At 36.5% G+C, this 13460-nt stretch overlaps 1 protein-coding gene across 16 annotated transcripts in view; it reads right to left on the bottom strand.

The window, feature by feature from the left end:
• Positions 1-13460, bottom strand: part of ppfia4 (PTPRF interacting protein alpha 4) — a 142152-nt gene that overhangs the window by 12174 nt on the left and 116518 nt on the right. For 12 of the 16 annotated variants that reach the window (XM_067432221.1, XM_067432219.1, XM_067432223.1 and 9 more), the window contains 11 exons: positions 12146-12208; positions 11698-11789; positions 11413-11545; positions 10811-11037; positions 8739-8967; positions 8565-8600; positions 8208-8338; positions 4870-4988; positions 4659-4740; positions 2785-2866; positions 2392-2592 (listed from right to left, as the gene is read on the bottom strand). In XM_067432221.1, the coding sequence (XP_067288322.1) occupies positions 2392-2592; positions 2785-2866; positions 4659-4740; positions 4870-4988; positions 8208-8338; positions 8565-8600; positions 8739-8967; positions 10811-11037; positions 11413-11545; positions 11698-11789; positions 12146-12208 (1395 nt within the window). The remainder of the gene's footprint in view (positions 1-2391; positions 2593-2784; positions 2867-4658; positions 4741-4869; positions 4989-8207; positions 8339-8564; positions 8601-8738; positions 8968-10810; positions 11038-11412; positions 11546-11697; positions 11790-12145; positions 12209-13460) is intronic. The other 4 variants (XM_067432226.1, XM_067432233.1, XM_067432234.1 and 1 more) reach the window with 1 other exon arrangement.

The following is a 13460-nucleotide window of genomic DNA, read 5'->3' as shown; positions in this document are numbered from 1 at the left end:
ACGCCGTTACTCCCAAAAGGGTCTCGCCCCTATCTCGCCCAAGCACGACAGTCCAGCTAACGACATATTACAATTATGACTTATATAAATTAGGGTTATATAGATCATGAAAAGAGTAAACAAACATATATTAGGAGTATAGTATCTTACTTTTCGGACACATTGTGTGAGCTGATGCTTGAAGCACACAGTGAGGAGATTTAGGTGCTCCATACGGTGTGGAAATGAACGGGTCTTTATCATCGCTGCAGTGAGCCACAATACGATCGCAAATGGACTAACAGGCGAACATGACACACGAGCATAGTCAAGCAGCAAATATTAGACTAGTTCTTGGCTAATGTCCGTCATGTGTGACTCGTGTGTTTTGAATAATGACGCGCACAGAGCGAGAGCGAGCGCTCTTCTCACCATCAATAGAAGACACGCCCCTTATCTGCTGATTGGCTACAAGTTTGTTATTCCACTCGGCCCGAGTCCTTTTTCTAAAACGGTTTTGAAATAACACTTACCCCACCTTTAAGTGTTTAAATAAAGTGTGATAAATAAAGCGTGTAAGTGTTAATTAGTGTTTAAATAAAATAAAAAAATAAAAAAATATATTTTTGTAAAAATTTGGTTAATAAATAACTAAAATTAATTTTTGTAATAAAATTAGTTAATAACGTGTTAACGCAAATGTATTAACGCAGCACATTTTTTGTTTGATCCGTGGCGTAGCCCGCATTTGGAGAAATTGAGATAAGCCATAGACTTAAAGGATGCAGCAGCAAACATTAATAGGGAAACAAAAGGGTTAACATTAATATTACTATTCTAAACCAAAGATGCAGTTATTACCTACAAGCTACCATATTTTCTGTTTAACCTTTATTGGAGTCCAGGTGGAGAGAAAAGTGCGTTTTTACACATTCTCTGCAGTCCGATCGTGATGCACTGCAACCTCACTCTCGCTCATGTCTGAGGTAAATCATTAACACCATCACCGCTTACAGTACATGTGTTTTATTAAATTTATTTTATAAATACATTACAATCGGGTAATATGCAAATATGCAGGTTACGTTTCTGAACAAGAGCGCTCCCAAGTCCGTGTTTCTCACACTGTTCACGTGAATCGCGGCACAGTTAGGCACACACACACACACACACACACACACACACACACACACACACACACACACACACACACACACACACACACACACACACACACACACACACACACACACACACACACAATACCGGCAGTTCAATAGGGAACACGCATCTTTTAAAGGGGCCACTAACTCGTTTTAACTTATGGAAAATGCTTTCACATTACCAGTTTTTCATACGAACTGTGCCCAGTACTGAACTATACTGCCAGTGTAAAAACTCCCTTTATTTATATTTTTAAAATGAGAGAAATCACTGCTTATTCTGAATTTTTAAGCTTAGGCTTAAGAGACATTAACAATTTCTTTGAAAAACATCTATGAGCTTTGGTGCATGTCTAGTCTTCATGTTGTATTATTGATTACTATTGAATAAGTATGGTTTCACTAATAATAAATGTAGATTTGCATAAAGCATGCATATTTGTCCATACCCATGTCGATTAGAGTATTAAAAACTTAAATTAAACTTAATTTAAGATACATTTACACTTGATAAAAATGTGTGATTAAGTTGCGATTAATCGCGAGTTAACTCATGAATATCATGCAATTAATCACGTTAAATATTTTAATCGATTGACAGCTCTAATAAAAATATATGTAACATAAAAAATTACACAACATTTTTATATTATTTGTTTAAATATAGATTTAAAGTTACATAGATTTTTATATCATTATTTTACATAAATTATTAAAATAATAAGCAAATAAAATATTACAATTATAAAATAAAATACAAATAATGATAAAATTACATTACATAAAATAATTTCATAAAAACTATTTAACAACATTTATTTAAAATATTGTTTAATAAATTGTTTAAATTGTTAAATTATTTTATTTACTTTTAAAGTTACATTTTTTTTTTAAATAATTTTATATAAATTATTAAGACAAAAAGAAAATTAAAAAATGAAAAAAATGATAATGATAATACAAATTTTATTAAATCAAGTTAAATAAAGAATTTAAAGTTATGAAGGAAAATCTTGAATAAAGAGAAAGTCGAGACATGACTGGAAATGATTTGCGTATGCGATCAGGATGATTGAGACTCCCACATGAGCAGAGCATCTGTCTAACGGTCACATATTACCAATAAGCCCATAATGTAATAAGTATGTTTATGTAATAATGTTACAAAGGAAAGGATCTGGACTGAATATTTGTTTGACATTTGAAACTGTATGTGTGAAAATGAGCAGTTTAGGAGCAGGCCTCTTACTGTGCGTGAGGTGAGAGGAGCTGAAGGACTTGTCAGCGACACCATTTCCTGGATGGCTAGTCTCAGTTTCAACCGATGCAGTGGGTTACTGATGCCGATCTCTCGCTGAATCTCCGTGTCCGACAGTGCCGACATGATGGCGCCGCTCTTCACATTGGCACGACACGCTGCCACGTACCAAGCTGGCATGCCCACCCACAGCTGGAGGATGTCAGAGAGAAGACCGTCAAGATGCATCTTCGTTATCTCCATCATCATCAGAGCGAGTAAGTAATTATCGTAATTATTGTCATCCGAATCCCCCCTGTGATTTGTGTGATTATAATCATGAGGATCATGAGTGCTGTGCTCATTACTGCACGGTGGGAGGGATGGTGGATGATGTCTTTGTACCTCGAGCCAGGAGACCACGGTGGGGCCGTCCCACTGAGCAAAAGGAAGCCCTTTCCTCCTGGCATCCTCCAGCAGCTCATGCCTAATAGAAGACAAAGAAAGGTCAGAGCTAGGAGGAAATACAACCACAGAGACATCAAACTCACATCAGTCTGAACATATGAAGCTTACAGTGTAGTGGTTAAACCATATGGGTTTTCAACGTCCAATATTCTGTGCAAACTCTAGAGGGTGGCTGATATAGATCAATACATACACAACTGTTCAAAAAACTTTTTTGAAAGTCTCTTATGCTGACCAAGGCTGCATTTATTCGATCAAAAACAAATATTGTGAAATAATAGATGCAACGTGAGCAGATCTTTTTTTCAGATAACTTTTTTGCCCCTGTATCTTGAATTTAGGGCAATATTTGTTTTGTCACAAGCCCCTTATAAAGGCTTGTGTATAGTATAGTATATATTACATATAATATGTATATGTATACATATTACATATGTATACATATACATCCTCAAGTTGTTCCAAACCTGGTTACTCTTTTGTGTTCATCAGAAGAAAGGAACAACTTTATCTATATATTTGTCTTTATGTTGTCGTTTGATGTTTGTTCTGGAAAGCGCCTTGTGCACCTTTTGGATGCTGTAAGGCGCTATATAAATAAATTATTGATTGATTGATTGATTATGGTGAGTAAATTATGACATTTTTTGGGTGAACTATAATTTCTGAACTTTAATTTCTTATACATTCTCATGAACGGACAGAAATTGGAATCAATCGTTGGAAACTGAAGAAAAAAAAAATATTGTACAAGATATTTATCATTTGATAATTATATTAGATACATTAAAGTGTGTTTAAAAGTAAAAACTTTTTTGTTAGACAGAAAAAAGTGTGTTATGAAATTACGGCTGCTGTGGAACTTGTTCACACTGCTAAGAGTAAAGCTCTTCTGCCTAACAAAACCGGAAACCGGAAAACAGGAAACCGAGGGTAACAGATATGATGCAATTGACAGGCGACTCCCTCAGACCTATGCTCAGACGTCCTGGCTCTTTGGTTAAAATAGCAATTTTATCACAATATACAAATAGTTGGAAACATTTGGGGTATTGTAAGTACTCAACTGAACAAAATATATAACACTGGCCTAGTGGTGTTTGGATATTTTACTGCAAAAATACTACATTGTGCTCCTCTAAAATATGCATACAATATTAAACAAGTCATAAATCATTTTTTTAAGGTTTAATAAAAGCATATGAGAAGTACATCTTTTTTTAAATGTTTTTGTGAATTTTAAAGATTATCTTTTACTGGCTATTCTCTTGACATTATTTTTTTGTTGTTTTAATAGACTGCAAACACTATCTAATTTCTCATCTTACACCCAAACAAGAAGAATTTTTGTGTCAAAGAATGGACAAACACACACACACACACACACACACACACACACACACACACACACACACACACACACACACACACACACACACACACACACACACACACACACACACACACACACAGCCACATGGCAGGTGCTAATTGGGAAACCTATTTTTTCTGTCACACTAATGGTCAGGGGACAGAGATAAGATGTGGAGATGAGGACAGACTCGTCAGAATGGTAAAGTACTCTTAAATGAGGCCCTGTTATTAACCTGCTATTAAGCGTTATTTGTAACTTGTTTATCTGCAGGAAATGGCACTTTGCCATCAAATTGATTGGTCATTTGCCTTAATTGAGCCGTGTAATTAGGTAATAAGGATTAGGTCAGATTAGCGAATGTATCAGGGTGATTTGGTGGGTGTCAGTGTGAAGTGAGGGCTGTATGAGTGAGAATTACAGTGCAAGGGAGACCTACTTTTTCTTCATCCTGCGGTCTCGCTCTGCCTGTGTGCCCAGTTTGCTCAAGGTCATGGTATCTCCAATACCCATCTCGAAATCTGTGTCACAGCATATTAAAATACAGTTAGTTAAGGAGTATACGATCTTCATTTACGTAGGTATCTGAAATCGAATAAACACGAGCCGTTTCCTGCATGTAATGTGTGTGTTTGTTTGTTTGATGGTACCTGGAATGACAGGTGGTGTCACCTGGCCATCCTTGATCAGAGGCTGATCTAAACGTGCTTTCTCCTTTTTGCCAAAAAGACGGCCTATGGAGGACTTTATGCCCTTCTTTTTGTTGCCCCTAAGCAGAGAGAGAGAAAGTGAGAATTTTTTTTTTTTTTTTAGCATCATCACAAGAAGTCATCATTTCTGATGGCATAATAAACTATTAGTATAAGTAAATTAACTTTACTGTATTCAAATGAGAAGTTAAGCATTGTGGGAATTGCAAATGGATTTGCAGACAGTGATCTGTCAGCTAATACAGTTGCACTCGGATAGGAACAGCAACAATGACTACATTTAAATGTGCACCAATAATTTTAATATTTCTAAAAATCAGTCTTAATTGAGGTAAGGTCTTAATTGAAGTAAGATGTTTACATGACATGAGCAGAACCATTATTGTGATTATTCGCTAATAAATATGGTTTTATCACACTCAAGATAGGCATACAGTATGCATGTTACCGGCCATCGATTTATTCTACTCACATCAAATTCAAAATTGATCTTTTTTTTTTGACGTACTGGATATTATTCAGCACCGTAATAAACATCGCAGTGCCGGATTTATATGCTGCTGTAGCGTTCTTCGCACCATCTGGATGAAGAAACGGAGCAAAGACTGCACAGCGAATTGTGTTGACAGAGTTTAGCATTTTGGAGAAGAAAATAAACTGTATTTGTCACAGAGATCACTCATGAAGTTTGCACTTTGATATTTTTACGCCATATAGTTTAAAGCGATTATGGTTACTACGATTATGAGCCTAATCGCATTAGTTGGACATTGAAGTATTGCGTTTACAAGAGGTAAGGTTTAATCGCAACATTGCCAAAATCTCATTATAATAACATTATGAGGGTGCATGTAAACACACTTATTGATGAGGCTTGGAGACATTAATCACTGTCAGTATGTTTCCATTCATCTATTTTTATGTGAGTTTTTGTTTATCACAAAGATGGATTGAAAAGCCAAGATGCACATAAACTTTAAAAAGAATACATGCGCATAAACTACGAGGGAAGCATTTATGCATAACCGGACTAACCAGTGGACCAATTTCTTGGACAGCATCTCAGTATCGCATGTTGGTTTGTTCATTAGGAAATGCCTGAGCCAAAGTCTGTCATTAAAATAACAATTTTTATTACAGATATTTTGCACCAATTTTTAAGGAAGAGACAATTATGTTCTCTTGTACACATCGGAAGGAACACATGGTTTTGTGTAATATTCCAGTTTTCCGCATAATTTAAATTTGCAACTTTGAAAGGAAACTAGTGTGAAGGCATCTCTTTTAGTATGTTGCAACAAAAAAAACAACAACAGCAAGACTCGCTGTGGTTAAAAACATTCATCTAAACGTATGTCTATGAACAAACATTTAAAAAAAAGTGCAGAGGTAATGGAAAACACCCGTCCTGTGTGACCATCACCTTACATTATATAACATGCAAGATCATTTCTGTTTGTATTGTAATCTTTTTATCAGCCTGCCCTGCTGAGCCAATTCAATCATAATGAAAACACTCCTCCCCTGACATCACCATGAATTTGTGTGAAGCATTACATTCTGATAGAGTCTGGCTGCTCTGAGATGCAGTTTAACTTCCCGACAGTGATGTGGGAGTACAAGGGACAGAGGGAGACTGAAAAAGAGCACATCTGGTTTGATTTCTTGCTTTGATTCAAATCAGTGTGTTTTAGTCTGAGAGGGCCAATTAAATTAGCTACACTACAAAGGTGTGATTTGTATTCAACAATACTCATGGTAGTGCATCATTAAAAACATCACACGCAGCTAAAACCACATGGAGCTCATATAGAAGAAGATTCTCTGGAGAGAGCATCTGGAGAAACATCATTAAAAACCCAGCATCACTGATGGCTAAATATGATGCTGCCCACCAGGAAATCAATTTTGTTCTTTGCATAAGTGTAAGTGTAAGTGTAAGATTAGAAAGTACGTAAAGAAATTGAGTTCCATGGGCTTGGTAATTTTTGAGTCAACAGTGATATTGTGAAATATTACAACAGTTTAAAATAACTTTATTATATATATATATATATATATATATATATATATATATATATATATATATATATATATATATATATATATATATATATATATTTTTTTTTTTTTTTTTTTTTTATTACTATTATTTTTATTTTTGGAAATATTTATGTATTTATAAATGTATTTATTTGAAAAAGTATTTATTTATATGAAACCCTGCGCATGAAATGCGGGGGGAAATATGTATATTGTAGGCATGAATTAACAAATTGTACCCACAACTTACTAATACGGCAGCATGTTTTACTAATTCGTTCCCTCATTTTAAGTAAATTGTGTGCACAATATAATAATTAATTCTCTTGTTTTAATTCAGTCAAAACAAAGGAACAAATTAGTACTATGTGGCCAGGATTTAGTAAATCAAAGAAACAAATTATTATATCCAACACACGTTTTAGTTAAATGATGGAAGACATACATATTATATTGTGCATATGATTTAATAATTTTAATAACATAAAAATAAAATGAATCATATGTGGGGCTCTATATATTTCCCTTAAAAACAAATCTAGCTACAAATGATGGTAAACATTAGTCTGTGTGTGTGTTTACAAAATACATTTTTTTTTTTTTTTTTTTGCAATTTGACGGTGATTATGCATATTCACATGATGGAAAACTGTATATTTGATATTTTCTTCCATTGGAGAAACATTATGCAAGTTTAGGGCAACATTAGGGTGGATAGATGATGTCAAAATGTTCCATTTAAAGCAAACAATCTGCAAAAGGTATAACTTTATTGAAGAGATGAAATTGAGAAGAGCTGACTCTTTTTATGTAATTTAATGTAATTGTATGTGTTTTGTATGTAAATGTTATGTAAATGTGTTTCAGATATTTTTATTTAGAGTTTTAAATCTACAATAAGCAAATTCAACTTATTTTCAAAGATTTAAGTTATGTTTAGAACCCATGTGCTCAGAAATCTGGGGGTGGGGAGTTTGTGCATGACACACCTGGAGGTACAGGACAAATGTGGGTTGCATGTGACTTGAACCAATGCAAGCTGACAGTAATTAACTAGTTTTAGAGCCATAGTCTCAAGAGCAGTTAAGTGTGTGTGGGAGAGTCTGTGCCTATAACAAACTCTCATCTGTCCTCAAGTGTGCCTGCTGGGTAAATTATGTCTCATCTAGTTCAATCAGAGCGGGATCTATTAGCACCTGAGACGAGAATGTCTGAGGATTTGTGTGTGCGTTTACCCTCGGCCATCCTCAAGGCTTCCTGTTAGCTGAGCGAAGTTCATTTGGTCAAGTCTGAGACTCCGGGGGGAGGAAGGGGGCGATGTCTCGCACTTGATGGTGGCTTTGTCTTCTCGGGCTTCCACAGGAGACTGGGACAAGCAAAAACATACACACACAAAGAAACAAACAACATTGTCACAATATCCCCTAACATTAGCATGACACCAAATCTTTCCCACACACCTGTGAACAGAAACTCAAATCTACTCATTCATTTCCTTAATGAATTCCTTTATCCACAAAAGCTAATGCATACACACTGAATTAGCAAGAGCAAGCCAGTGTTCAGTCATTTAGAGATGAAGACACACTTACAGCCACTCTCCTACGGTGTTTCCTTAAATCACTAGGCTGAAAGTGTTAGCAGGAAGAAAGAAAGAGAGGAAACATACAGGGTGACAGATGATTAAGTGTTGTCAGTGTAAGAAAAAAAGACATTTAATAGGGTTAGCACAAAATAAAATCATTGCAATGTGAAGCAAGGATCACCAGGGTCATGATGCCCAACTCGTGGGCCGCTGAACCGGATGTCAGTTTTGGAGTGGATCGGCCGCTGACAGGAGGCGATGAACTGGCCAGAGAGAGGGCGGTGACGGAGGTGGGGATGGAGGAGCGCGGTCGCAGGGTCACATTGAGGCCGTCCATACTGCCGCTGTTCACTCGACTCTCGATCTCATCTGCCCGGAGCTCTGCTGACTCCCTCTCCACCTGGATCATTCTAGAACAGAATAAGCGAGAGATAGAGAGAGAGAACACTCAGCACAAGGACAGCAAGAACGTCCTTCATAAGACACACACATCCCAAGTGTGTCTGAAGAGCAGTAAGCACATCTGCCAGGACTCTTACTATTGTTATCTGTTAGTATTCATGCAGTGGCAGTTTTGTCTGTTGAACCCACAGCTCAGGTCATGAGTCATCACTATCTGCACATTTCAGGTGATAGCTCTGCTATTGTCTGGCATTTATATTCATCCACAACTCAGAATCAATCTGTGTGAGGGGCAGATTCAGCTTACAGGCATACAAATATCGCCATATATGACAGATGTTCTAGCGCCAGCGCTTTGTGCTAGTGAAAGGAATCCAGACAGCTCGGTATCAGGACAAGCTTTGGAGGCCTGTTTGGATTTAGACTGAAGTTTTCAGACTGCCTGACAGTCATATCTGCGGTCCGCCAGAGCACAGAGAAGCAGAGGTGCTCCTTTATTCAGCTTGCAGGGCCTTAGTCATTCTGAATCTGAAAAAAGGTTGATGAGTTTGAGAAGAAACTTGACTCTGGCTTTAACTGGTCACTAGTCTGAAGACTGTTTAACAGAGCATGTATTTAAAGCACAAGCTCGGATCAATACGAAAAATGAACATGATATTTGAAGGCTCTAAGCTGATAAACTCGAGGCAGATGATTAGGTCTCATATGCAAGTCATCCAATCTGTGAAATTGTAAGTACTCATAAACTAAAGCATGTATTGTAAAGTGTAACCCTGAACAGTTTTTATTCAAATCTGATCAAACTGCTAAGAAAGACATACGTGAGATAAGGAATTTACTATACTATTTTAAGGGGGCATTTAAGCACCAATATTTGACACTTTTCTAGCATATCATTTCCTTTTAATATAAGTCAAGGTTTCTTTTACCAAATATAAATGAAATAGCCTGTTTTAGCTACTGTACATTTATGGGCCAGATTTACTAACAGCTCACTCCAGCACAAATACTCTTTTGGCAATTAAAAAAGGATTTACTAAAGACACGCTGTGAAAAATTAGCACTGAAAAGGCGTGGACAGGCTTATTCTTGCAGCTGAAGTTATTGCATATGCATTTGTAGGAGTTTCCCTTTCAGACGCAAAACTTATAGGAGAGTATTTAAATGAATCATGCAAGGTGATTTACAAAGGTTTTTGCTCGTCAATGTACTGGTATTTTCACTATTATTTAACATCCCAAAAAAGCATGATGCTAATTTGTGCAGCTCTTGGTAGATAGCGTTGGTAATTATGAAAATGATGCGTCTCTGTTCTTTAATTTGCACGTCATCAGTAGATCACACCCAGAAATTACCACTCCCGTCTACGCTTTTTTGGAATTGTGCTCTCACGCTAATTTGCTGTTTAGTAAATCTGGCCCTAAGCCTATGCAAACCATTGTTTATTAGTTAACGTTTCACAATTTAAATGAGTAACAACGCCCCCATCATAATGATGAACACTGAATAGGTGTTGATATGGGTGGTCACATGATTATGCGCAGATAGCTCTGACATCATAATTATGACACACACTATATGACCCATTTTTGCTGTTAAATTAGCGGTTAGTCATTTTAATAGTTAACCGTGAAACTGCTTTCTGGAAGAAAAAAAAATGTAAATGGGCTAATTCATGCAAAACTCATTGCCATAGTGCAAGGGTGTTGTGAATGGTTGTCAGGCTGTTGCTAATGTGTTATAAACGATTCCAGGGCATTGCTAGGCAGTTGGTAAGGTATTCTTCTGAGTGGTTCTACTAAACCCCAGTTACTCATGTTATGTCTTCCTTTATTAGTCTATATTCCCAACCTGATCTCCTCATTGATGGCATCCAACTGTTCTTGTAGCATGAGGGCAAGTGTCTGGGCATCTGAGTGCCCGCTGGGGGACAGCATATCGGCCGAGCTGAATATGGTCTCGCGGTCTTCATCGTCCAAGTCGGACAGCTCGGTGTCGCTTCCCATCAGGTGAGTACGGCTGGCCCGCAAGCTGGAAGGTTGAGAGCGATCCCAATCCTGCTCCACCAACGGCAGGATCTGGGAATAAAGACATGGATCATGGCACAAAGCTATATTTTAAGGATTTGTTTTCAATCACACTTCCAGATTTGACTGTTTCAGTAAGATCTAATGTGCTATTAACATGTTTTGTTGTGGATTAAAGAACCCGGAACTTACAATAAACGCATCCAATGGGGCAAAAGAAAAGAACAGAGAGAAAGAGAGAGATTTGACTGAAAGAACAAACATTCATGTTCATGTCTATTAGCTTAAAATAAGGATTGTCAATGATGTCATGACATGGACCAGTTATACCATTGCTCATATTTATTTACAGAGAAGAGAACAAGAAGAGAAGTTTTGGTTAAGACAGTGACAGATGTGAGATGTGAAGAGGTGTGACATTGGCACCTTCGTGGGTTCATCCCTGAGTGCCACCAGTCGACCTTTCTGAGTCCGTCGTATGACCCCTGTGGAGGAGTAATGATCCCCCTGACCTTCCACCACTGAGAACCGCAGGTCTGTGGCACTGCCAACATGAGACCTAATACAGCAGAGAGAGAGACAGAAAATGAGCATCAGACACTTTACTGCATGTTTACAGCCATATCACGTTTAATGAGCCAATAAAAACAGGGCTCATATTTTAGTATAATTATATAACAATACAATCATTGTTTTAAATCTGGATGTCACCTAGGATATGTTCCGTCTCCAAACGCACCACTCCTGCGCTTCAGATGATCGAGTTCAGCCCGTAACTTCTCAATCTCCCCAATGAGCCTCTCCTACACAGCCAGAAAACACTTGATTAGTCAAGCAAATAAACTTGGCTTAATATAGTTATTTTAGAATTATGAGGAAAATTGCTTTTATGTACTTAAATTATTTTTTATTAATTAAATTATTTTTTAATTAGATATTTTTTTCAAAAATACTTTTTAAAAATACACTACTGTTCAAAGGTTTGGGGTCAATACGATTTTAATTTTTTAAAATTTTATTCATCAGACATTTATAATATCCACATAAATATATTAAGCATTTTTTTAAAACAGTTTTTAACTGATAATAATAAGACATGTTACGCAGTATTTATATATATTTGATTTATATGATTTGCGATATCAATGAGCAGGGGTACCTTCGTGTGATGGAACTCCTCCATTTGTTTTTGGGAATTCTCCAGATCATGGATGAGTGCGTTCTTGATGGCAGTTACAAAAAAACAACAACAGAAGAAACTAAGTTAATAATAAGCTTAAAGCAGCAGGTTGTAAAAAAACATGAAAATTCTCTCTCTCTACATGTGGCGCTTCAGCCTGTCCCTTCACATTTGGCCATTCATTTTTTTCACAGTCTGTTCTGTCCTCTTAGCTTACAGCTCAAAAGAGAAACAAACAGGGTTCTATTAATTCAAGCTGAATAGGGAACCTTTACATCTGTTTTTCACAAACTATTCCTTGCCATTTCAGTATATGCCAAGAATATGGCCTTGCCATAGTGTGTTGCAGGCAGAGTATAAATATGGACATTTTGCTATGCTCAAATATTTGAAATAGTTATTTAAAATAAAATAAAAAATCTTATTTTCTATAATTTTTTAAGCATTTGGGTTCGTTTTGATGAGGAAGAGGTACATAAAAATGAAAAACGTCTTTGGATATATAGTAAGGTTATTTAAAAAATAAAAAAAATGTAAGAGAGATAACCATTTAAAAGTAAAACACACAAACACACACACACACACACACACACACACACACACACACACACACACACACACACACACACACACACACACACACACACACACACACACACACACACACACACACACATGTTGGTCTATGTGGTTTACAGGGACTCTCCATAGGCGTAATGGTTTTTATACAGTACAAACCGTATTTTCTATCCCCTTACACTGCCCCTGCCCCTAAACCTACCCATCACAGGAAACATTCTGCATTTTTACTTTCTCAAAAAAACATCATTTAGTATGTTTTTAAGGCCATTTGAATTATGAGGACATTTGATATGTCCTCATAAACCACATTTATAGTGTAATACTAGTGTAATACCCATGTAGTTATACACATTTGTGTCCTCATAAACCACATAAACAGGCTCACACACACACACACACACACACACACACACACACACACACACACACACACACACACGTAACTTTACACATGAAATTATGCTGACTTTTTTATTTTTACTATTAGTTAGATTTGTCTCAAATTACTTTAGAAAAAAAACTAACATTGAAAGGCATACATGCAACTCATTGCACATGCACACGCAAAACTTCTGAAATTAAAATAAAATTACAAATTAAATCAAAAGTTCATAGACCAAATAGTCTACATTTAAAAATGGAAAGAGAGTTCAAAAAAGCACAAGTCCACATTCCACTCTGCTGCCACTTATTGATGAACCATTGCAGCATA

The sequence above is a fragment of the Pseudorasbora parva genome, chromosome 22, assembly GCF_024679245.1.
Source record: "Pseudorasbora parva isolate DD20220531a chromosome 22, ASM2467924v1, whole genome shotgun sequence".
In the NCBI taxonomy this organism is placed as follows: Eukaryota; Metazoa; Chordata; class Actinopteri; order Cypriniformes; family Gobionidae; genus Pseudorasbora; species Pseudorasbora parva.
The sequence above is the reverse complement of the archived record's forward strand: the minus strand, read 5'-3'. Positions and strand labels throughout refer to the sequence as shown.